At 44.9% G+C, this 22,600-nt stretch overlaps 1 protein-coding gene across 11 annotated transcripts in view; it reads left to right on the top strand.

The window, feature by feature from the left end:
- SH3PXD2A (SH3 and PX domains 2A) overlaps positions 1–22,600 on the top strand; it is a 255,167-nt gene that overhangs the window by 166,302 nt on the left and 66,265 nt on the right. For all 11 annotated transcript variants that reach the window (XM_069019941.1, XM_069019939.1, XM_069019938.1 and 8 more), the window contains one exon: positions 16,883–17,014. In XM_069019941.1, coding sequence (XP_068876042.1) covers positions 16,883–17,014 — 132 coding nt within the window. The remainder of the gene's footprint in view (positions 1–16,882; positions 17,015–22,600) is intronic.

Here is a 22,600-nt window from a genome sequence, read left to right as displayed (position 1 = left end):
TGCAGTATCTGTATGTGTGTGACCCAGTTCTGCATCTTCAGTCAAGAGGTGAATCTGTCCACTCCAATCCCACACTTCAAATCCAGTCTGTGGTATTCTGGCAGAAAGAAGCTGATCTCACACGTCTCCTTGTACACCATATTTTTAAAGTCACTGCTTAAACTGAAGTGCTTTGGACTTCTGCCTGAGGCTACTGAAGAGAAGAGCAGATAGGAGATTTATTCCACACTGGTTCAGTTTTCTGCTGACAGGACATGTGGCCCATTAGAGGTATAGGATCACTGTCGTCTTCTGGGTGGCCCATATGCTGGGGTGGGAGGAAGATGGGATAAGAGAGAAAGAGATGTTTGTGTGTGGTGTGGGTTTTTTGTTTTGCTCCTTGGCTTTTAAACTGAAGTGTGGGGACAGGGTGCAGGATTAGGGAAAAGAATGTGTTTGTGTTCTTTGCTGTTCCCAGTTCAGCATTGGTGCTGCAGAAAGCCTTGTGTACAGGAGAGAGGGCAGGGAGACTGGGCGCAGGGAGGGCTAGAAAAATGAGGTGTGGCTTGAGCACAGCCATGGCAGAACAGCTTGAACCCTGCAAATGCTTCAGAGAGTCTTCAGCCAAGCGCCAAGAAAGCACTTGGTACCTTCGGGGATATAATGGCATTTCTCTTGGTTTTAAGGAATTCTCTATTCTCCATCTGCTACTGTTCTGCCTTCCTCTCCTGTCTGTCAGTGGCAGATGGTATTAACGCTGCCTGCGTGGGTTCTTCCTCTCTTGCAGAGAGAGTACTGATATTTTGATTTTGGCATGGTAGATAAGGAAGGTGAGAAGTGCATTTGGGAGCTGGAGCGGAGGGTGATGATCCTCAGCCACCACAGGAATCTGTATGTGGCACAGATGGGTCTGGCTGGCTGGGAGGAGCGGATAAAATCTTCCCTGGGCATTTTGGGTAATTTAGTCTCAGGCTGGTGAGCACTTCAGTCTCTCTCCTGAGATTCTGGAAAGCTGTATGTAGGATGTGTGTCCTTAGTCTGTTGAGAGCACTCACCCCTAAAATAGCGCTCCATAAGTGCCTCCAGCCGTGTGTATGGCTTCACACCTGTCCCATTCTAGCTGGCCTGTGTCCAGGCTGCGTGACAGGACAAATCCTCTCTGGTTTACTCTGAATGGAGTGGCTCACCTAACCAGAGATGGCTGGAAGCATTACTTACAGGGGTGTCCAGCAGGAGTTACAAAGTATGCACTGATTATTGGCTATCTCTGCATGGACACACCAATACTGTTGAGTGTTCTGTGCTTGGCAGCGTGGCTGCTTCACAGTTGGGACTTGACTCTTGCTCCATTTTTTGAGCCACACATGAATCCCAGTATGTGTACATACCTGTGAGTTTCCAAGTGCAACGTCTGGGGCTTTTCTGCCCTCCTCCTTGGCAGTGCTGGAGGCTGGTTTTTTCCTCAGAGGGGTGATGCTCTCAGTTTGTACAGCTGTAGATGTGGATTAGCATTCAGATATTCTAGGCACTTCCCAGAAAAACTTGGAACTGCTACAAAACTGTATGTGCAGGGGCTGTACTAGAGTGATCATGTGGGAAACAATCCTCACTTGCCATGTGGAAAGAGTTAATGTGAGCTGTGGCTGCCAGAACAAAAACTAAACAGTCCTGGATACTTCTGGGTCTGCGAATGGGATTAAAATGGGTTTTTACAGAAGTAAACAGGGTGGAAAATTGGGACTAAGTTTTCTTTGCATTTGTACTTTTAGAAAGGATGAAGGACTGGATGAGGCTGTGAAAATGCAGATGTGAGCGTGTCACTGTGCAGTTTGTCAAGCACATGATCCTCTGGCGCCCCGCTCCTCCGTTCCAACTCAGGAAAGGGCTCCCTGGTTGTGGATTTCTCCCCTGCAGGAGTGAGCTATCCAGATGATGAATTTCTGAGGCACGCTCGAGTCACGTGAAAGCCAGATGTGAACATTTTCCAAGCAGTGTGTGCGGGTCTAGCGTACGCCAGGCTACGTGGCAAGTGGACGTGGTCTGAAGTTGGTCTGCAGCGTGGTGGTGCTGGGGAGGCCAGGAGCCCCCCAGCAGCTCCCAGTGGGATAATTTCTGCCAGGGAAAGAGGAGGATGCTGGCTGTGCTCATCACTGCAGCTCAGCACCTCTGCCCCCACCCCCTGCACTGACAAACCCTCCCCAGGCTGTTTGTGATGAAGCTGAACTTGGTGAATATGACTAAAATTAAAGGCCTTATTTAATGCCTGCTGCCAATCCTCTTACTCAGACACTTCAGCTGGATTTGCATGTTTGATAATCTACTAGTCAAATATTTTTTCAAGATACAGCCCTCTTGAACAGATGGCATGGGGAGTGGAGGTGATGTTCAGCTTCAAGTATATAGAAGAGGAGATATTTCTGCAGGGATGAGAGGTTTACTTTAAAATGTGGTCTCCTATTGGGGGAAAAAAATAATACACGTGTATTCCTTCAAGGACTATCTTAAAACATTGCTTTAAACATGATGCATCAGCATCCCACAGACATAAGAGCAAGGAAAGCTTATTTAAGCTGCCCTGATGTGGGACAGCTGCTTGCCCAGAAATTACAGTAACAAATGAATCTGTCATTGTGGTACCTAAGAAGTGTAATGTCTGACCAGGCCCACCCTGGGCCAGGCACCGGGCACAAGTGTTGGTTTGTTTAGGTCTTTCTGGAGCCTGGGGGGAGAAACATCAATGGTGCAGTTCAACAGGGTGCCCTGAGCAGGACAGTGTGAGATAGGTTGCAAGTGTTTTGATCTTTCTGTGCCATCCTCCCATTTCTCTGACTATCTGTTGTTCTCTGCCTAGTTGAATGAATTAATTGTGTGAGCCAAGAATGCATGGCAAGGGTTCCAGTTTGGATGAAGGCTCATCTGCATTTTTCCTCTTTCTAGCCATGTTGTACAACTACTCATAGACTCTGTATCAGAGTAATTCTCTGGTAAAAGTACTTCAGTTTCTGGGGGAGCAACACCAAGTATGTGTCTTCCTCCCCTAGTCCAGTACTGTCACATTTTACTGCCTTCCCATTTAGCCAAAGTGTCAAGCCCCAGCTGAAGGGGAAGGGACTCAAGGAGAGAAACCAGGAGACAGGCTGACAAAGGATGGTCAATGGGTCTGGGGGATGGAGGTTTTGGAGATGCTCACAAGGGTATGAGCATGGTGCACTGTCTGCAGATGAAAGCAGAAACAAGCCCCACAGTTCTGGGGTTTCTCACTGAGCTTTCTGTTCTTGTCTGGCCAGCCTCACCTTGTCAGGAGGAGAAGGAGGGAGGAGGTTGTTCCTTTGCTTGTCTGAAGAATGCAGAAAGGAAGCAAGGAGGGGAAAAGTGGAGGCAAAATCCCTGCAAGACTGAGCCTGGCTCTTTGGTTCTTTACCTGCTTGGGGCAGTAAGGTGTCCCACCTGAGCCCCCAGGACAACAACATAGTGCTTAATTTATACCACCTCCTTGGCAGGCTTGTCTTCCAATACGTAAACTGAAATTCAGGCTGAACTTCTGTTTTCTGTTCTGCCATATGTGATGAACATTGCAGCCAGCGAGGCTCTAGGCCAATTCTAAGAAGTGGACACGTCTAAGGAACAGTGTGGTCAGCCCACTTCTTGCTGACTTTTCAGACACCACTGTTGGGATGAGAACACGCCTGTTCTTCAGCAGAAGCATTTCTTTCCCCTAGCTCCAGTCTGAGGAATCACTGATTGCATTGCTTATTTTCTTTTCACCCCTCCAATTAAGACAGGAAGGGTGTAAGTCTAGAAAATGGGTCTGCAAAATGCTCAGCTGCACTCATGGAACAGATCACTGTTGGAAACAGACCAGATGTCAGCATCTCTTCAGCATGGCCACTTGTTCTTATAATCCTTCTTTCAGTAATTTAAGTTGCACCTTAACAGCTGGGAGATTTTGGTATTCCCAGTTGATGTTAAAGGTAGGGCTTCACGAGAACAAAATAGTTTTGTTAGTTAAATGGCCCTGGGACTGTTATTTTCTATGGAAGGCGACTTCTGAAGAACAGGCCATACCTGTATAATTAAACTCTTTGCCCTCCAAAGCAAGGTAGCCTCATCCAGATCACTTGTAGAGACCTGTCTTTGGCCCATGCTAACTTCTCATCTATGCATAGAAATCATTTGGGGCAAGGGTTACATGGCCAGAACTACAACCATGCTGAGACTCATGACCAGTATTATCCAATTCCCCAGAATTACTGCAGGACTGTTGTTGCGAAATATGTAGCTTAACGTGCTAGACAGCTATACAGACATTCATTTTTAAAAAAGCTTGTTATAATGGTCCCTGATAGCCCCAGCAACATGAAACCTGTGATTCTGTAGGAGAGTGTCCCTCCTGGTGCTGGCAGTAGAGTTAAATAATGGATGCTGGGCTCAGCACTGAACTGAAAGTTTCAGGCAGTCTTACTAACAAAAAGAAACCTGCTGGTTTCTACAAAACAAATCAGTAGCTGCTGTTAAAATGCCCATGGAGGAGGAGTTTCTCTGCACCTGCTGGGGCAGGGGCCCACCTGGATGTGCAGTACTGATATGTACCATGAATGTAGCATCTGGATTTTGGTAGCATTGAGCTCGTGCATTTGATTCTAGACTGACTCCAGCTATTGTAGGTTTTTGTGAAAGCTCGCTCTGCTCTAACTCTACTCAAGACAAATAGCCTGCTGCTAAAATGAGATGAGTGGAGCTGTATCACAAGCATAAAGCATTAGTCCCCAGCAGTCTGGCGCCTGTTCTCTTGCCAGTGGTGGGAGGAGCAGCAAACAAACCAGTCTCACTGGCAGCAGAAAGGCTTCTGCTGAAACCTAGAATAATGTTTTGTGTTCACCATAGCAACCAGCTTAATTTTGTCTTCATAGCTTTTTGCCCCTTCAACTCCTCCCTTTTCTTTTGCACCTGAGGAACCTCCTTGACCTGTCTGAGGGTTGCCCAACTCTGTCATGGCAGCTTGGAAGCAATGGAATTGGGTTCAGCAGCCACTTCCAGTGACACGCCTGCTGTGCTGCTATTTCTGTGCAGTGTGGCTCGGAAGGAAAGCCTTCTCTGTGCTCTTCACAACTGCCTCGGCCTCGTGGCTTAGCTGTAATTTATGGATCCATGTTCCTTTTGGGCTTTTTAAAATAATTCCGGTAGGAGGAGTTTGTTCTGGCTCCAGCTGAAGTCTGCAGCAGGGGCTGTGGGGACTGATGTTAAGAGCAGAATTGGGATGCCATTGCCCTAGGAGTGGCCTGCTTTGAGCAGGCAACCTTAATTTTCCTTCCAAATACTGAGATTCCCCCCCTGCACTTCCAAGTCATCTGAGACCAGCCGGTGTTCAGCTGTGTGGCAGTGGGGGAGAGGAGTGGCAGGAAGCAAAGGTTTGTTCATTTACCGTTACCAATCCCATTGGAAACCAGGTCCAAGCCCCATGCAGAATTCCAGTAAAACCCTGTCCTAAAGGGGAAACCTGGGGCCGTTCAAAGCTTGTGTTTTGTTGGCTCAGGCACAGCATGTTTCTGAGGCCTCTGACCTCCTCCCCGTACGCTGGCTCCTGCCGCGGCTCTTCGTTTGAGCTCTCTGTGAAGTGGAATCTATCACTAATGTCTGATATTTTTATTATTTGTAGGGGGGACTCTTAAAAGCTGGTAGCAATTAGAGCTTAAGCGTCTTGGAATAAAAAAAAAAAAAATCCCCAAGAAGGAAGTTTAATGCTAAGCAGATGTGCAGGAGCAGCTGAAATATGCTGGCTGTCTTCTGCTTCAGAAGCAACCTCATCCACTTCTAGCTGCTGTCAGGCTGAGGCAGCTGAGAAGTGCTGCTGCTTTTATGCTGCTTCCTGGGCTGGGAAGCCCACACTGCTGACCTGTGGGATTGTGTACCAGTTAATACTTATATTGCCCTTCTATTCTGGCTTAAACCAATAGTTTTGACAAGGAGAAAAAAATACTTTGTTTAAAAAGAAATTTAAAAAAATATTATAATGGCTAACAGAATTGGTTTATTTATGGTGAGATCTCACATGGGTGTCTGTAGGTATGGCTACTGTGGATCTAGGTTTAAGCTCTCTCTCTTCTTGAGTAGACAGATCCAGAGTAGCCCTAAACTTGTGTTAAGTGCAGCTTATTTCCTCTAACTTTGAGTGTTTTTCAGTCTTTTGCTGCAGCTTGGATGGGGGCAAACTTTGAAGTCTTCCCAGTTGCTCCTGCAATACATCATCTGCTTGATTTATCAGTGTCATACTCAGGTTCTTCTGTCTGGAAAAAGATCTGACAGCTGACAGAAGTTCATAGTCGTGTTCTGAAGGCAGTGGAAATCTATTCAAAAGCTAATAGACAAGTTGCTGACAACAACTCCTTCACACCCTTTCCCGTGCATGCCCCAAGTCTGTAATAGAAACATGCTGTATATTCCCTCCATGAGCTACAGCACAAGCTACTCTGCCAGATTATTTCCTGTTGCACTCCACCGATGTGGAGACTTTTTCTTTTTTTCTTAAATGGTAGTCCAAAGTGAATTATTGTTATTTACCACTGTGTATTTTGTAGTGTATTGTGACAGTGCAGCACAGGGGTTTGGGAGTCAGATGGTTGAAAGGCTTCATCATTTTCTCCAAGCTGCCACTGTAGAGAGTTTACTGTAAAGGAGACAAAATACTGAATTCATTTGAATTGCAGTTTTGTTCTACACGATGAAGACTGTGTCCCTAATTTAAAGAAAGGATGTAAAAACCTTGCCATTCCCTTAGTGCTGAGAAAACAGCAATGTGTTTTTTGGACCTCTGGTTTCCACTGGGAAAGTTTGAAAGCTGTTTCTTAAGTTCTGTACCATGCTAGCAATTCCTCAATTACATACGTACTGTGAATCTATTACATTACTATCTATTGATCTTTTGACTGTCTTGGATATACCGTGCACTTCAAAAAGACAACAACAAACAGACAAGGCCAGCAGTATAGCCTGCTTTTCTCTCCAGGTGGTTGATGGGTGCATCTTCCCTGTTGTTAAACTGCTGGGTCCAGAACAGGGTTCCCCATTGCAGATAAGTTTTTCAAATTGCGTTTTGGAGTTGTTAGAATTTGGGAAATTCTTAGACTGTTATATAAACATCTCTTTCTAGATGTATTTTGTCCCATGCAGGGAAAGAGTACAGCTGCCCTTCTGTTCCCTCATCCCACAGAAGGGGAATGTTTGTTATTTAGAAATGGGGGGAAATCTACTAACTTTCAAAACATGCTTCCAGTGTTTTCAAGAAAAAAATTAACACTTAACATTTGAAGATTATCCCCAAATTCCCAAGCTAGGTATTTCCACCTCATTTCATGCAGGTGGAGGGAAACCTTTTGACCCAGTCGGTAGCAACTCTTACTGGCTTTCTCCTTAACCTGATCTCTGTCTCATTCATTGGTTAAAAAATGGAATTTCTAGTTATACTCTGAATGTACCTTTGTACTCTTTTCTGTGGAGCATTATCTGTCTATTGTTATATTCCTTAATGCAATTCCAGGGTAACAAGATGCTTGTAGAAACTTATATGTGCTTGCTAAGCTCAGTCTCTGAGAGTTGCCTGTGTGTCTTTTGGGTATCATTAACAGCTGTAAAGATAAATAGTTTTGCAGGTCTGAGGCTTAATAAGTCAAACTCTCTCTTGGTATGTGTTTTCTGAGCTATTGGGAATAAGCTCAGGGCATATCTTATTCTGAGAGCTCAAAATTGGATCACCTACAGATCAGTTTCGTAAGTTCTGCAAATGCACTAAAACATAAAAATTAACTGGATGGTTCTTATGACTTGTCCTTCCTCTGAGTCCCCATCATGCCAACACTACTCTTAAGAAAAACTCAATGTCTCTTTCAAAGCTGTCTTTACTAACTCTCAGACTTTCTGATATGACTGGTTTTGACTGTTTTCTTGTGTCTCTAATTACTTTCTCTTTCCATGGCTGCCCTATGATTGGATTTCAAGTTTGGATGTCCAGTTTGTCTGAGACTCCAAAAAAGAGTGTTGCTCCAGGTAAATTCTTGTGTCTTGGTGTTCTGCATGCTATTAAAAACAGAATTCTCTAGTCCAAGCTGTGTGTGGTTTTGGAGTTGTCTTGAGTATGAGTCTGTGACAGTGGGTACCTAGGATCTGCTGTCTGCTTGTGTATTGGTTTTTCATGCTGCACGATTTCTGGTAAGGAAGAGCTTTGCTGATCATTGTATCACCTTGATGTTATCGCTAGCAGGGGTTAGTAGTTTGCAGGGTTTTATCTTCCTTGCCCAACTCAAAGCCACAGTCCAAGGCAGCTTCCCCTCTTGTGGTAGAGTGAGCCTGGCCACAGCTAAGTACCTGCACAGCTGTGGTTTCACTATTCCATGTGGGAAAAACTTTATGGGTTAAGGTAAGGCACAGAAATATGACTGTGTGCTCCCTATCCTTCTGAAATGCTCTTTTTCATTTCCGCAGTAAATAGAAAGGATTTCACATGAAAAAGATGAAACTCTGATAAAGATACCAAATTTTCAAGGGAGCATCTGTCTCCTTGTTGCAATGAGTCAGGAAGGAGGAGGAAGCAGGGGAAACAACTTTGAGGTGAAGGGGCTAGTTCCCAGGGGCTAGGGAGCAGTAGTCCCATACGAGGTGAAAACTAAGCTTTATAGTATAAGGAATCAGGACTTCTGCTGAGTAACCAGTGGATTTCTTCTGCAAACACTTGTCACTTTATATGGAATATCACAGAAGAGTTCTTTTCTCCTTCAGACTTTAGAAGGAGAGATCACAAGTGATAGATCCTGTGTCTGTACAGGATGCTGGGCTGGTCACTCAAGCAGTTAAGGCTACACACAGGTCTTGGGGTAAGGAAAGATGGAAACACTCCTGCTGATTTCCATACCAGATTTGGTAAATATTCAAGTTCATGCCCTGTTAAAAGTATGTGAACAAAATCCCACCACCCTCGGTGGATGAGTGCTTGCTTGTCTGAAGTTTTTGGTGAGCATGACTGCTGTGATTCCAGAAATGCTACCCTTGACAGAAGTTGAATATATCCTTGGGGAGTTCTTCCTCTTTGCAGTTCCTCATCTTTGCAGAATAGGTCTAATTTGAGGGTGGTAACTGGTTATAAAAGTGCAGAAATATCTGAAGTATTCAGTCACAGGAGCCTGCTGTTTCATAGGTCATGGGGGAGTTGAGACAGAAAAACAGAATGAGACTAAGCAGGAGAGAAACGTGTTAAGGAGGAGACAGAAGAGGTGTGGTGTCCCTCAGGAAAAATGACAAGAACCCCTCACCTGGCTGGGGGTGTGAGGTTGAATTTCTTTGACTCAGTAGATCTGTTGGGGCTGTTTCATGTTGCCATATATAAAATGGCAAACTGCAGGCCAAGGGTTTTAGCCTTCTCAAAGGGCAAGGGAGCAAAGTCTTTAACAGATACAATTTTTTTTCTGTTCTGATTACTGCTTTTAGCTAAATGCATGTTGCTAGTTTGGCTGAAAAAAAAAATCTGTGCATGATGAGAGTGCAAATGTAAGTGATTCATTGCATTGCATGGTGCTCAAGAAGGTTAATGTTGAAACACAGTGCTGCTCAAAAGTCTTACGTACATTTGGCAAGTTCATAGCTCTCCATGCTGCTCCAGTTCATGTGGCCTTTCAGTTTGTTTCTCATCCAGATGAATCCCTAGTTTCCAAAACAGCTGTTCTTTGGTCCAGATCTGCCATAGGTTGTATCCTGATGTGTCAAGCTGGTAGAGCAGACGTGAATTTGGGTATGATCTTTACCTATGATTTATGTGTCCTAGTTGGGCTGTGGCTTGGAGATGAGAACAGAAGCCAGTTTCATGCTGCCCAAGCTCTAGCTGAGGTTATGAACCTGCTGCATGAAGTGGAGACTAACCCAGGACTTGAAAAGTGTTTAATTTTGTACTTTGGACAAAAATGGGTGCCACACAGCCACACCCTGAGAGGTGCTGTGGTGGGGCACTAGTTTGGTCACCCTGACTGCTGTTAAACTCCTTGGCTGGTCTGCTTTGTGCCATGTGGAGGGGTAGGAATGTGTAGTGCCACTGAGCAGGACTGGGGCAAATGCCAGAGTATACTGGTGACTTCAGCCTGGTAGAAGACCCAGTTTGGCAGCTGTGCGAAAATCTCCAAGCAGTTTAACAGATTTGTGTGCAAAATACTTAAGTATTCTTAACTGTTGCTACCTGTAACCTAGTTGGTTGGAATTGTTGTTCAGAGAGCCAACTTTCCAAGAAGGAGTGGAAAGAGGACTCAACTTTTTACTTTCACCCTCCTGCCTCTAATTTTTCTTGGCTCTGTTTTAAAACCTAGCAGATCAAAAATAAAAAATAAAAATCCCGAGACTAATAGGCTCCACTTGGCAAAGGTCAGCGCTGAATTTTTCTGTTGATCAGGATTTTGTTGGAAATGCTGCTGAGGGCTGTAAAGAGGGGAAAACTGAACTGGAGCAGCCACTTGAGAGAGCGCCTGCCGTTTACCATGGGCCAGGCTCATTCCTGAGGCGTTCCCTGTGGGGGGCTGTGTTTTGCTGCTGGTTTTAGCTGTGCATCACATACACTCCAGTGCTGAAAGCCACAGTCTACCTTCAAGCTGCCACTTGTCCCAGACTCCTGAAGGCTTAGCCAGATCTTGGTTCTAGGATACTACATGTGTCTTATGATGAGGAATGCATCCAGGAACCTGGTTAATTTTCTGCTGCATATTCTCTTCTTGGTGGCAATGTGTGCTATTGGCATGGGCCCCCTACAGCTGTTTGTAGCAGCAGCCCGGGAGGTCAGGAGGAACTTGGTGCAACTCATGGAATCTAGACCAGATTTTGGCATGATTAGCCAAAAAGAAAGGCTAGCGCTTTGGCTACTACTGCCCCATGTACTGAAAGGCTTGCAGAGCACATGAGCACTGTGGAATTGAGGAGGGTGGAGGGATGCATGCTCACTTAGGGAAAAACTTCTCGTGCACCAATCGTGGCTACTAACATGGGGTGAGAGGATTTACATGCTGACCTGGCCATTGCTGAGTACATGATGCTCAGTCTTGTTTTATTCTCAGTCATTCTTTGGGAATTGGACAAGGCTTTAGGCCAAACTCCTCTGGCTTTGGGTCTTCTGCCCTTACTTTAGGTGGTCAGATCCAAACCATTCCCTTTCTGCTTTGCACCCATCTCTGTCTAATGGCAGGGTGTCACCTGCTTCTGAAACTCCGTTCTGAAAATGCAAGTGTGTCTTTGTGCTTCGTAAAAGAGCTACCTGGCCAAGCTCAGGGAAGAACTACAGAAATAATAAGTGTATTAATAACCCGTTTGATAGACTTACCCAAATGTTTATTTTTGTCTATAATTGACAATAATCCACACCTTGACACTGGGTTTGTACTGAATTTCTGTAGTAACTTTGGGAGGTGATGAACTTTTGTCTCTGTCCCTAAAGCTTTGTGGCTCAGAGCTGCTACACCAAGAGCCTCTGAGCTCTGAAGCTAAACACTATTAGGATTGGGAGGACTGCTGTTTGGTGGGAGGGATGAAGATGAATCCCCTTCACTCACAGCTTGTGGCAATAGTAGTCTTACCTCCAGGAATAATTGCTGTATAAATACAGTCTGAATTTTGGTAAGTGGCAATGGGGCTGAAGTGTGACAGGCTGGAGTGCAGGAGTATCCAGGAGATGAGTCAAAGCCCCGATTGTTTAGGGCACATAAAGAATAAAAAACAGAAGGACAAAAATCCAAAACACCAAGACAAAACAAAAACCCTCTCACTGAATAGAAGTGAGATCCTAAACTGAGAAACACAGTTTTGATCTGAATCCATGTTGTCCCCGTAGAGATTTGTAGCAGGCTTCATCAGTCTCATCTTGCTGCTTACTCTAGGAACTGGTTATTTTAGGAACTGCTTTTCCAACACTGCTGCAATGTGATGAACTTTTGTGTACTCTCGCATGCATTACATGGCAAAATCTATTTTATCTTGCAATACACACTTAATCCAATTTTTAGGCAGACCTAAGCAGTCTATCTTAACACAGTTAAGGTTAAATCACGGGTGGAAGGCTCAAAGAAAACATGCAATTTTAATGTTTATTATAGTCATGTGGTCCTTCTGATAAGAAAGAAAAGAGGTAAAGTTTTTAGGGGAAGGAATTCCATGTGTTTAGAACTGGGTGTATGATTGCTGTAAGGGGTTAGACTGATCCGAGGATTTTAAGAGTAGGCTTGCTGCTATTCTGGGTTGGTTTTTTTTTCCCTTTGTCCTTCCCCAAAAGGAGTTTTCCAGAGATACATAAAAGTTTACCCTTCAAGAACTGGCTTTAACAAGAAACCACAGCTCTAGATCCAAGCTCCCACAGTTACTCCTCCCTACACATGGAAGGGAGCTCTGACATTATCTTACGGAATGCCAGGACACTCGGGGCCATGTCTGCCAGACACCCCTGCGTGCAGAGCCTGCACGTGTCCCCAGCAGCTGTGCCCATGTCGGAAGGGCTGGAGTACCTGCCAGTTGGTTGTTCAGCTGTGACTCACCCTTATGGCGTTCACTGGCCGTTTCTGTGGTTTTGGCTGCTTCTGCAGGACTTCGACTGACCAGCCCAGTACTAATTCATTTAGTCTCAATCTGTAAACATTTGATTGATAATCATGAAAGAGAAATATAAAAGCCTGTGTGCTGTATGGATTAAAAGAGCAGACATGTTTATAGCCTGATAACAACGGAGTAATCTGGCAAAGATTGGGAGTCTCACATTCCCATATCCAGATGATTTTATTTTTGGAGTCCAGTTGGTGGTTTTCATTTTTGGCTATTGCAAAACCATCGTAGGTCTTAGCTGTTGCAACACAGGAGGAGGAGGATGTTGTTGGAACGGGCACTCTGCGCTCTTATTTAGGAGGCTTTTACAGTAGTTGCTGGTCTCTGAGTACAGCGGGAGGAATGATGCTCCCTCCTTGCTGCCTGGTGAGGGGGACAGGGTGCAACTGTGTCACTTAATAGTGCCAGCTGTGAGGGGCATGGACAAGCTCCAATGACATTTCTGCTCAGCCCCAGGAAGAGAATTGCTGAGGTGAGGAGCGGGAGGATTGTAAAGTGGAGCCCTATGGAGAGGAGGAGGGGTATCCTCAAGACTTTAACCAGGAAACGGACTCGAGGCAAAAAGAAATGGAGAGGCAAGCAAATTCTTATTTCAGCCAGCAATCTGTGCTCTGCTCTGGGGAGGGCTTGCAAGTTGGAGCTTAGCCAAAAAAGTAATTCTGCTTTTTTGGGGTGAGAGGAGGGGGGACCTTTACCTGGCACATCAATGTTATCCTGTCCTCTGCTCTCCACTTCTGCCTGGGCTAAAGATGTGGAGACTTTTTAAAAAGTAGGCCTATTGTGTCAGGGTGGCATTGCAGCTGCATGTGAGCTTGCTGGGGAACTCGTGCCATGCTGCATCCCTCTTCTCTGGTGTGCTCACACTGAGCAGGCTGTTACTCTTCAATGCATGCTGTGTCCTGTGTTACAAATTAGACTTGAACTAATTGGCAGGGATGCGGAAGCGCCCACGGCAGCGGGTGTAATTGGTGATGTGCTCCCTGTGGTGTTGCCTGTCTTGTTCTTTTGAATCCCCTTTGGGGAGTCTGACATAGTGTCCCAGCGATGTTGTGGCCATCCTGAGTGTCACTGAGGAGTAATTCATCTAAAGATGCTTGTGGGGGATGGAAGGCTGAGGAGGATTAAAGTCCCTTACCCTACTCACTGTGCCTGAAGGGAATGTAGTAACAACCCAAGCCAGACTACCCAGAAAATGGTTAAGGCTTTTTGGTTACTGGAGGGAGCTGTTTCTCTGTCTTTTCCTCCTCCTCCTCTTCTTCCTTTCTTTCCTCTCTTACTGAAATCTTCCCCACTGTGCCGTACCTAATCTTGGGTGACCATTATTCCAGGAGCCACAGGGACACTATGCTTCGAAAGGGGGATATCCTCTAGGCATGATCTGCTGCAGCTGTAAATGAACAAGTTTGTTTGACCTTGGTTACTTCCTAGACCAAGGAATTTATCACCCTATTTCTTTTTTTTGTCTTAATAGGGGCCCTGTAACACTTATACGAGCGTCTGTTAAAACAATCTCTTAATTGTATGTGTTCCTCCAGCCACTGTAGTGACAAAGAAATCCTCCTGCAGTGACTACCTTATCCAAGGCAGAACAGAGTAACCCAGAGAAGCCCTGCTGGGTTTCAGATATGAGAATGCAGATATAACCTTTTTTTTTTTTTTTTTTGAGGCGGAGTTGTGGAGGTGGATTTGAAGTGCTGATTCTCCATATTTCCTGGCAAGGGCATTCCCCTGGCACACGGTCCCTGGCTCGGCCTCTGTGGCTGCCGGTGGAGTGTTTGCCAGCCTGTGCTCCAGCCTGGTCCTCTCCTTGTTCCCAGAAGGGACGCAGGCATCACAGGAACGCTGCTCCTGCCACCAAGCCAATGCAGTGTTTCAGATTTTTTTGCCTTACTCTAGTCCCATGAAAACTGTCTAGTGGATTGGAGGAAAGAAGGCATTTGGGTTGTTGGTTTAGCAATTTGCTTCCTGCATGTCCCCTGCTCCCCTTGCCACTGGTCCGTCTTGCCCTTCTACACACCAGATTCTCTGCTGGTGCACATGCATAGACATAAGTCCAAGATGGCTTTTGTTTCTGGTTAAAAAACTAGTATTTATCTTAAGACTAGAACAAAGTAAGGGTTGTAGGTGTTACTTGCCTGAGAACGTTGAAGGAAGATTATAATGCTGCTGGATTCTGCATGGGAGAAAAGACTGTGTGGGAAACAGTGTGAAACAGAGGAAAGCATCTCACTGTACTCTAGGTAGCCCAACTAGCACTGGTTTAAACCAGAGTGCACGAGTCAGGTTGATTGATCATGAAAAGAAACACGATGCTTATGTGGAATGGACAGCTATGGTGAAAATTTGTATTATAAATTTCCATGTTGTCAGTTCATGGTCTTCTCCTCCTATTCCTGCTACTGGCTGTGGTTCAACTGTCTATAGAAAAGCTAAATCTCTTAAACACAAGTTTCTAGAGGAGACGACTCCTCTTTAAAGAAAATTAACTTACGTAATCTGAGGAGAGGCAGAGGCATGCTTAGGGAGCAAGGAAGTCTTCTAATTTTCTGGATTTCTTAAATCTGGTCCAAGGGGAGGCATTATGATAGTGTTTCCTTTCAGGAAACAGTTGAATTAATTGCTTTTTCTTCTAGGATTTTCATTTCACAGGATGCTGTTTTAATGGCTGATGCATTCTTTACCTCTTTCTTGGCAGGGATGCTAATTACTTGTCTGTAGAATCACTTTGCATCTCCAGCCCAAACACATACGAACATGCTGAGTTTGGAAATATAGCACCCAACATCCTGTGCTTGGTTGTCAGTCCCTTGACTTTTCTGGTGGACAGTTTCAGACCATGCTGCTTCCTTCCCATCTCTGATAGCCAATTTGTCATCAGAAATTCAGGAAAACCCGGAGCTGGCTCCTGGGTCTGTCCCTGCCGTATAAAATGGGACATTCAGCAAGTTGTATATCTGCTTCTGTCTTCCCTTTCCATCCACATCTTAATCCAGAGCGACAGGAGCTGCCTCTTAATATGTAAAATGTATAATAATGCTGGTGTCCCAAACTGCTGTAATTGAGAAAACCTGTAAAATAATTTTACATTAAAGCCTGTTGGCTCTTACAAAGTAAAGACCTAAACCGAGAGGTTTTCATGACTTTTCAAGGGGGTTTCTAGGCCAAGCACAATCAGCCTGTGCCTGGGTTTGGGAGTGCAGAGGACCTGTCTGCACTGTTTGTGTTGCATTACAGAGCCGAGATGCAGCAGCCCAAGGGCTCCCTCCACATCTGGCACAGTGCTGTGCCTGCCTCGTGGCTCCACCTCGAAATGCATGATTTCAGTATGGGGGTGAAAAAGTCAGAAATAATTTTAAAAAATAGAAAGAAAGACCAGTGATGTGGAGGAAGGGAGGGAGGGAGAGTGGTTATTTTGCACTTTTCGTGGCCCCTGTTCGCGTGAGCGCCTGCTCTCATTCATAAATGGCTCTGACAGCCGAAAGCCCTTGGTCCGAAGAGAAACCAAACGACTGGAGGTTGGCTCCGAGGGCTCCAGAAGGGCGATGGAGAGGGGGAGCCGAGCCCCGTCCCGCCGGGGCTGCTCTGCCGGGGGAACGCGGAACTGCGGAGCTGGCGGGGGGCAGGCGGGGGGTGGCCGTGTTTGAGCAGGGATCTGGCGCTGTAACTTTTTTTCTTCTTCTGTTTCAAGTAAACACTCTTCCCCGCCCTCCCCTCGCTCCCTCCACCCCACCTCCCTCTCTTTCAGTCCCGCTCATGTGTTTCTATTTAAGGGCTGCAGTGCAGACGAATATGATTGGCATCTACAGCCCCCTCTTGACTTTCAGCTCAAGCCTTTAGAGTGGAGAAGGAGCTGAGCCGCCAAGGGGAGAGCTGTTTTTTCTTTGGGTTTACTGGGGGGATGGCTCAGCTGTGGATTTATACTGCTTCTGCCCAGGATTTTTCTCTCTGAATGGGAGCAAAGATTGTGGAAACCATGTTGGGAAGAGGTTTATTTTCAGAATCCATCATGAAACTGTGCAACTAATTCACTTTTTTGGCTCCTTTTTAAATTTTTTTTTTCCTCCCCTTTTTTCTTCTTCTTCTCTCCAATGTCCCTCTGTGCTGCTGGGTTGTGGGCCAGAGGAGGCTGTTTCTATATGGCCAGCCATTTGGGGATATGCTGCGAGCCAAGGTTGTTTGCTGATTCGCTTGGCTCTGGTGACAAGTTGGCCTGTTGTGAATCGGATGGACGGAGGTCGCTCTCAAGGAGCCATGGCTGGAAGCTGGCTTACGGCTTGCTTTTTCCCTTCCCCAGGTGCTGATGCTAGCTCTGAACCCATGATCCTGGAGCAATATGTGGTGGTGTCCAACTATGAGAAGCAGGAGAACTCTGAGATCAGCCTCCAGGCTGGCGAGGTCGTGGATGTCATAGAGAAAAATGAAAGTGGTAAGTTATATTTGCTGCTTTTCCCTCTTCCAGTGGTCCGATTTTTGCATTTGTTCCTCTGCTTTCAGTTTCCTCATTGCTACTTGTTAGCTGTACGTTTGCTCCATCTGGTACAGTTACTATGTCTGGCAGAGGATGTTGAAGTTTCTCAGTGTTGACTTGGGCTGGGGGCCAAATGTTGCCTTCTACTGTAAGAATGTTTCATAGGTTTTGTGTGTTAATTAGCCAAGGTACACCAATGGAAAATGAAGGTGACTGAGAGAAGGATCTGCAGCTAATGAAGCTGATGTATAGTAGGCTGCTATAGTTGCCCTGCTGTCTCTTCAAGTTTCTGTCAGTATTTCCATTACTAACTCCCTTTGCAGAGGATTTATAGGATGAGTGTTTAAAAATTGCTTGGGATGAAACTTGGCTTGACAGCTTAGCCCGTGGCCCAGAGCTCGGTAGGGAGGGGAGAGAATGTGCGTAGATAAATACGTGGCTGTGCATAGTTTCAAAACTTCTTGCAGAAGTGTTAATTGGGGAATTTTGAGGCAAAGAGGTAGAGGCTGTCATGAAAAAGCAAGCTAAAATTCCCTTCTGCCATGCATGGAATAACCAGCTTGCACTTGGAAAATGAGATTTTTGGCAAGTGTTTGTATAGATGTCTTTTGTGTGCTTTAACTTTTGGATGCCTGGTAGCTTTGAGTTGGGCAGAACACATGCAGGAGACTGTGTACGTGTGAGTGGTTGGAGTGGCTTAGCAGCTGGTTTGAATAACTGCCTGTCTTCAGCAGCTCCCCCTCCTCCCCTCCAGCACTCTGTGTGTATTAATGCAGAGCTGTTGTCCAGGACTGGTTTCCAGCCCACTCGTGACTTGTGTGTCCTCATCCAGGGGAGCTGCTGACATTTGGATCTGTTCAAGCCAAGGCTCACGTTGTGGTACCTCCATGTTAAGAGCTCTTGCCACTGGCAGGCTCTGGAGTGTGCTGGGCACACCAGAGCTTGGGGACACTAGGGCACCCTGATCCAAGGTTCAAATTCAGCTTCCAGAGCTTTGAGCCAGGTTATCCACAAAGGTGACCATGCACTGTATTTTTTTTCCCCCTCTTTTAATGGAGTGGTAATTTCTCTGCTGTATGAGAGCCTCATGTGTGTTTGGCTCAATGTGATACAGTAATTTGCTGGCTGGTGATTTAGCGTGGAGTCCAAAAGGATTGTGTGTGGAAATGCACTGGCTAGTGTGAACAGAAATACCTATCTCCTGGGTACTGACTGTGTCACTTGCAAAACTAATGGGAACCAAACTGGTCATCTACTCCACTTTGAAGCAATAGTTATGACTGAAGAGGGAAAAATGTCTTCTTGAACTGTGTCTGGCCTAGTGGGCAAGCATCCTGCCTTCCAAGCCTGCGGCTTCACTGTCAGTAGTGGGGGTCTCTGCCATCAGAGCAAGCCTGGTTATATTGTGGCAACTTATATTCATATTCATGATATCCTTGTCTTGGGTAATGGCTTATGGAGCCAAGGGAATTAATTGGGCTGTTAAATAATACAAGCAGTGTCTGAATTCCAGTTACAGTTCCTTTGTGTTTTCTTTTAGTGTGGCCTCTCTGCCTTGCACAGTTCAGACCACATTGTATTGAACCACATGGTATGTGGAGATAGAAATGGAGAATGTCAGGGTTTGAATTAATTAGTGGGTCCAGAAATGTGACTCTTCTAAGGGAACATCCGTGAACTTGGATTACACTTCTTAAAACCATATTTGGATACTTGTCAACCAGATTCCTTAATGTCCATGTAAACAAGAAAGGAAATCTGAAGCCCAGAATTCCATGCTGTGATCTTGCTCTTTATATTTATGTACATACAAAATAAAGCTATATCCATATCCTTAAAAAAAAACAAACATATAAGCACATAAATCACAGATTGGTGATGGAGAGAGCATCCCTTGCTTGGATGACTGTTTTAACTGTTCTGGTAGAGAACTCATGGTTTAGTTGCTCCAAGAACAGGACTCCAGACATAGTCTCTTAGTTCTCCCCTAGGTTAGGGATACCACAGGAATGACTTCAATATTCTTGTATTGTCTTCTTGTATTTTCAGCTACTGCTGAACCTGTGGATGGCATGTCATGAGATTAGGAAAAGTTTCTCAAGTGTCAACTTCCAGAACTCAGGAATTATGGCTTGAATTTGAGTATCTGCTTAGTGTAAGCAGGCACCTAGAAGATGTGGTTATGACCTCTAAGAACATGGGGATGTAATTTTCAAGAAAATAAGATTATTGGACTGTGCATATGCATAATAACTAATTTGACTATGTTGTTGTGTTGGCTTGTAAGTGTTGTGAAACTCTACCTGTGATGTATAAATTAGACTTATTCTTCTAATCCATACAAAGGTGGTGCAAGGTGTTATGGATGTCACCTGCAGCAGGGACAATGTCTTCAATGAAAGGAAGGAAGAGTGGCTGGACAGGTTGTTAGCTGACAGCAAAGAAGTCCTGTCAGGCTGGACAGTGTGTGTTGGATGTGCTGTTGGGCCAATGTTTTGAACTTCCTTGTGTGTATAGACATGTATATAGCATATCATATGTCTGCTTTGGGTGTTTCTTTAACTGAACTTTGGGGAAGTTAGATGTGTAAAGGCACAGATTACTGTTTCATTTTAAAACCTTGCCTGAATAGAGTTGCCTGCTGATGCCAAGGATGCTTAAATGGTTCTTTTGTTTTCTGGAGTAGAAAAAACTTTAACTTGGCTTTGTTGCATGGCTTTCATAAGAAAGAAACACCTTCACTTTACTAGTGAAATGTCCCTATTTTTTTTTACACGAGGAACCTCAAAACCAGTTTCCAAATGATGGTGCATGTTTCATGTCCTGCTGGATGTTTTCTTCTGCACACTTGTAGGGCCTGAGCTAGAGTTACCACCTTTTCTGATGTTTACCTCCAAATTGTATGCTCTCCTGAAAGGATGTAAGCTGTGCTTGTTCAAAGGCCAGTGGGTAAGGCAGAGGTAGAAGGGGGAAAATAGGGTGTTTGATTTATTGAAGCCTTATCTGGTTTTCATCAGGCTACTTTAGCTTCATCTTAAGTGGGTTATACTTACTGTATAGTATTATTCAGTGTATCTTTTATCATATAAGAGATGGTATTTAAGGTGTCTCACAGGCAGATATGTACAAGCCCATTTGGTAGGGCCTTGTCTTGTATTTGGCTTTCTCTTTCACTGAAAGAGCTGGCTAAGTTGTCTTCATTATTGTGCCAGTGAAAGTTATTACTTGCACATCATTTGAAGTTAGAACTTCTGTGCCATATTATAACTTAAGATCAAGGTCAGTGTAGCATACATGGTGAATTTCCAAAATCCTTCCTCTGAGTTGTGAAGCCTTTGGGTCACTATAACCTGGTTGTTGCTGCAATTACTGTGGAAGCAAACCTTGGTAGACTGAAATAAAGCCGTTGTACTTCAGAACAAGTTATTTAGTAGTGTAGCAGCTCTCAGGCTTCAGTATTTGGTTTTTGCAGCAAATACCTATCTTGCCTCAACAAAGATTGTCCTTCAGATCTTCATTCTGTTTATAAGAGCGAAATACCCAGAGTGTGCCTGTTGTATCTGATGAATATTTATCTCTTTCTTTTAGCTGGGGAGGAAAATCTGCATGTAGCAATGGTCACACACACATCAGGAGAAAAAAGAAGGTTTATAGTCTCTACAGGTGTTGTCTGGGAACAGGCTGTAGTTACAGGGCTTGTGTTTCTTGCTCTTAGAAGTGACTGTGATTTGTTTAAAGGCATGGTGTAATCAACCTGCTCTGTCCAACACTATCTAAACATTTCTGAGTTGTTTCAGAAAAACTATGTGAGTAGTTGACATAAGTCCTGTCTGTTGACTACACAGGCTTCTTTAAACCTTAACCAAAAAAACCTCGTGGAATGACTTAAAAATGTATTTCTGTTGCAGAAAAGAAATGTTGTGACTTTAAAGCAGGAATCTGACACATTTCTTTAAGATGGAAGAGGAAGGGACTGGGCCAGAACAACTCCCTCTCTGCTATGTTTTGCATGGATGTGGCTTGAAATGGTCAAGCTATAAACTGTGTCGGCAGTGTTTGCAATGGAAAACCTGACAGACAGTGAAGTACGAGCACACTCCGGAGCGCTGCTGCTGCTCTGCTTGCAGGCAGAATAGGAGCTCTTTCCTTGCAGCCCCTGGGAGCCGTGCCTGCGGTGGAGGCGTCGTGGGATGGCATTCTCAGCTGGGCTGAGCAGCACTGAAGCCATTTCCTCTGCAATTACATAACTGCAGACCAATTTTCAATGTTACAGTACGTGTAATACGTAAAACAAGGCTATTATGGTTAGTGTAACTTTATCAGGACACAGAGGAATCCCTGTGAAGGGAGGCTGCTCTGCTCTCTTTAACTGGGATGTGGGACTTGGCACTGAAGTATCCATGAGGAAGATCTCTGCTCATCTGGGAGTCCTGGCTTAAAGGACTTGGGACTTGCTGGTTGTCCACACAGTGTCAGTGTGCCTGGCAATGTCCTCTGCTACACCATTTGGTTTCGCTGGTGCTGCTCAGTGGCTGAGCTAGGAGAGGGACATAGGCCACAGCTCTCAGTTCCTGAGGATGCACTGACTTCCCTGTTGGAAGCTCCCTCTTCTCAGATTGAGGGCTTTTTGAGTTAGACTTCTGGCTCTTCATGGGGAACACAGCACCCTTTATTTGAAGGTGTTGCTAAGTAAGTGGGTTTATTTGGTACCACATGGGGCCAAGATTACTTTCGTGGTTAACTGCTGCATCTTGGCTAAAGGCACACCCTTAAAGTGTTTTAAGTAGAAACAGAAATATGGTTTCTTGAAACTCATGGAACCAATCTTGCATCTTTATATCCCTTCTGCCATGCCTGTTTTTGCAAGTTGCATTGATTTTCAGTCACCTTTCTTTAGCGTTGGAGGGGCTTTTGTTTTAAATTTTGTAGAGATCAGTGTTTCTATCTTGCATCTGCTTTTTGCTGCTCTGCCTCTTTTTCTAGGTCCTTGTCTTCCTGATCCTCCCTTTATACACAGAGGGGATCATGTGCACTGCTAGCAAATGTCTCTGAGCATTAGTATTATCTTGTAAAAGCTGGCCAAACCCAGTACACTTCTGTTTATTCTAGCAGATAAGTGGCAATCTAGCAGCTTTCTAGCTTTCAAATGTGGCTGTAGCTCTACACCAAATTGCAAATGCAGTTTCCTAGTTTGGTTGTGAATTGTCAATAACTTTGCATCCACTAGTCAGATGTGCTGCCAGACACAGTAATTGCCAACATTATGCTCTATTTCAGGTGCAATTGTGCATGTTGGGTTTCTTTAGAAAATGACTTTTTTTTCCCCTTTACATAGCATTTCAAGAGTGTGTAGTTCATCAGATATGATGCAGGACTTGATTTCTGTTTGTATACCCAGCCCAGCCTTGCCCTGCTGTTTGCTCTGAGAAGCTACTTCAGTTGTCTGTGTTTCCACTTCTTCCCAGTGTATGGCTGTGTATTTGAGTTTTAAGCCTTGTAGGAGACCAAGGTCATGATATAAGAAGTAAATCCTCCCTTATACAG

The sequence above is a fragment of the Aphelocoma coerulescens genome, chromosome 6 (assembly GCF_041296385.1).
Source record: "Aphelocoma coerulescens isolate FSJ_1873_10779 chromosome 6, UR_Acoe_1.0, whole genome shotgun sequence".
NCBI classification, from domain to species: domain Eukaryota; kingdom Metazoa; phylum Chordata; class Aves; order Passeriformes; family Corvidae; genus Aphelocoma; species Aphelocoma coerulescens.
This window is presented reverse-complemented; position numbering and strand designations above follow the sequence as displayed.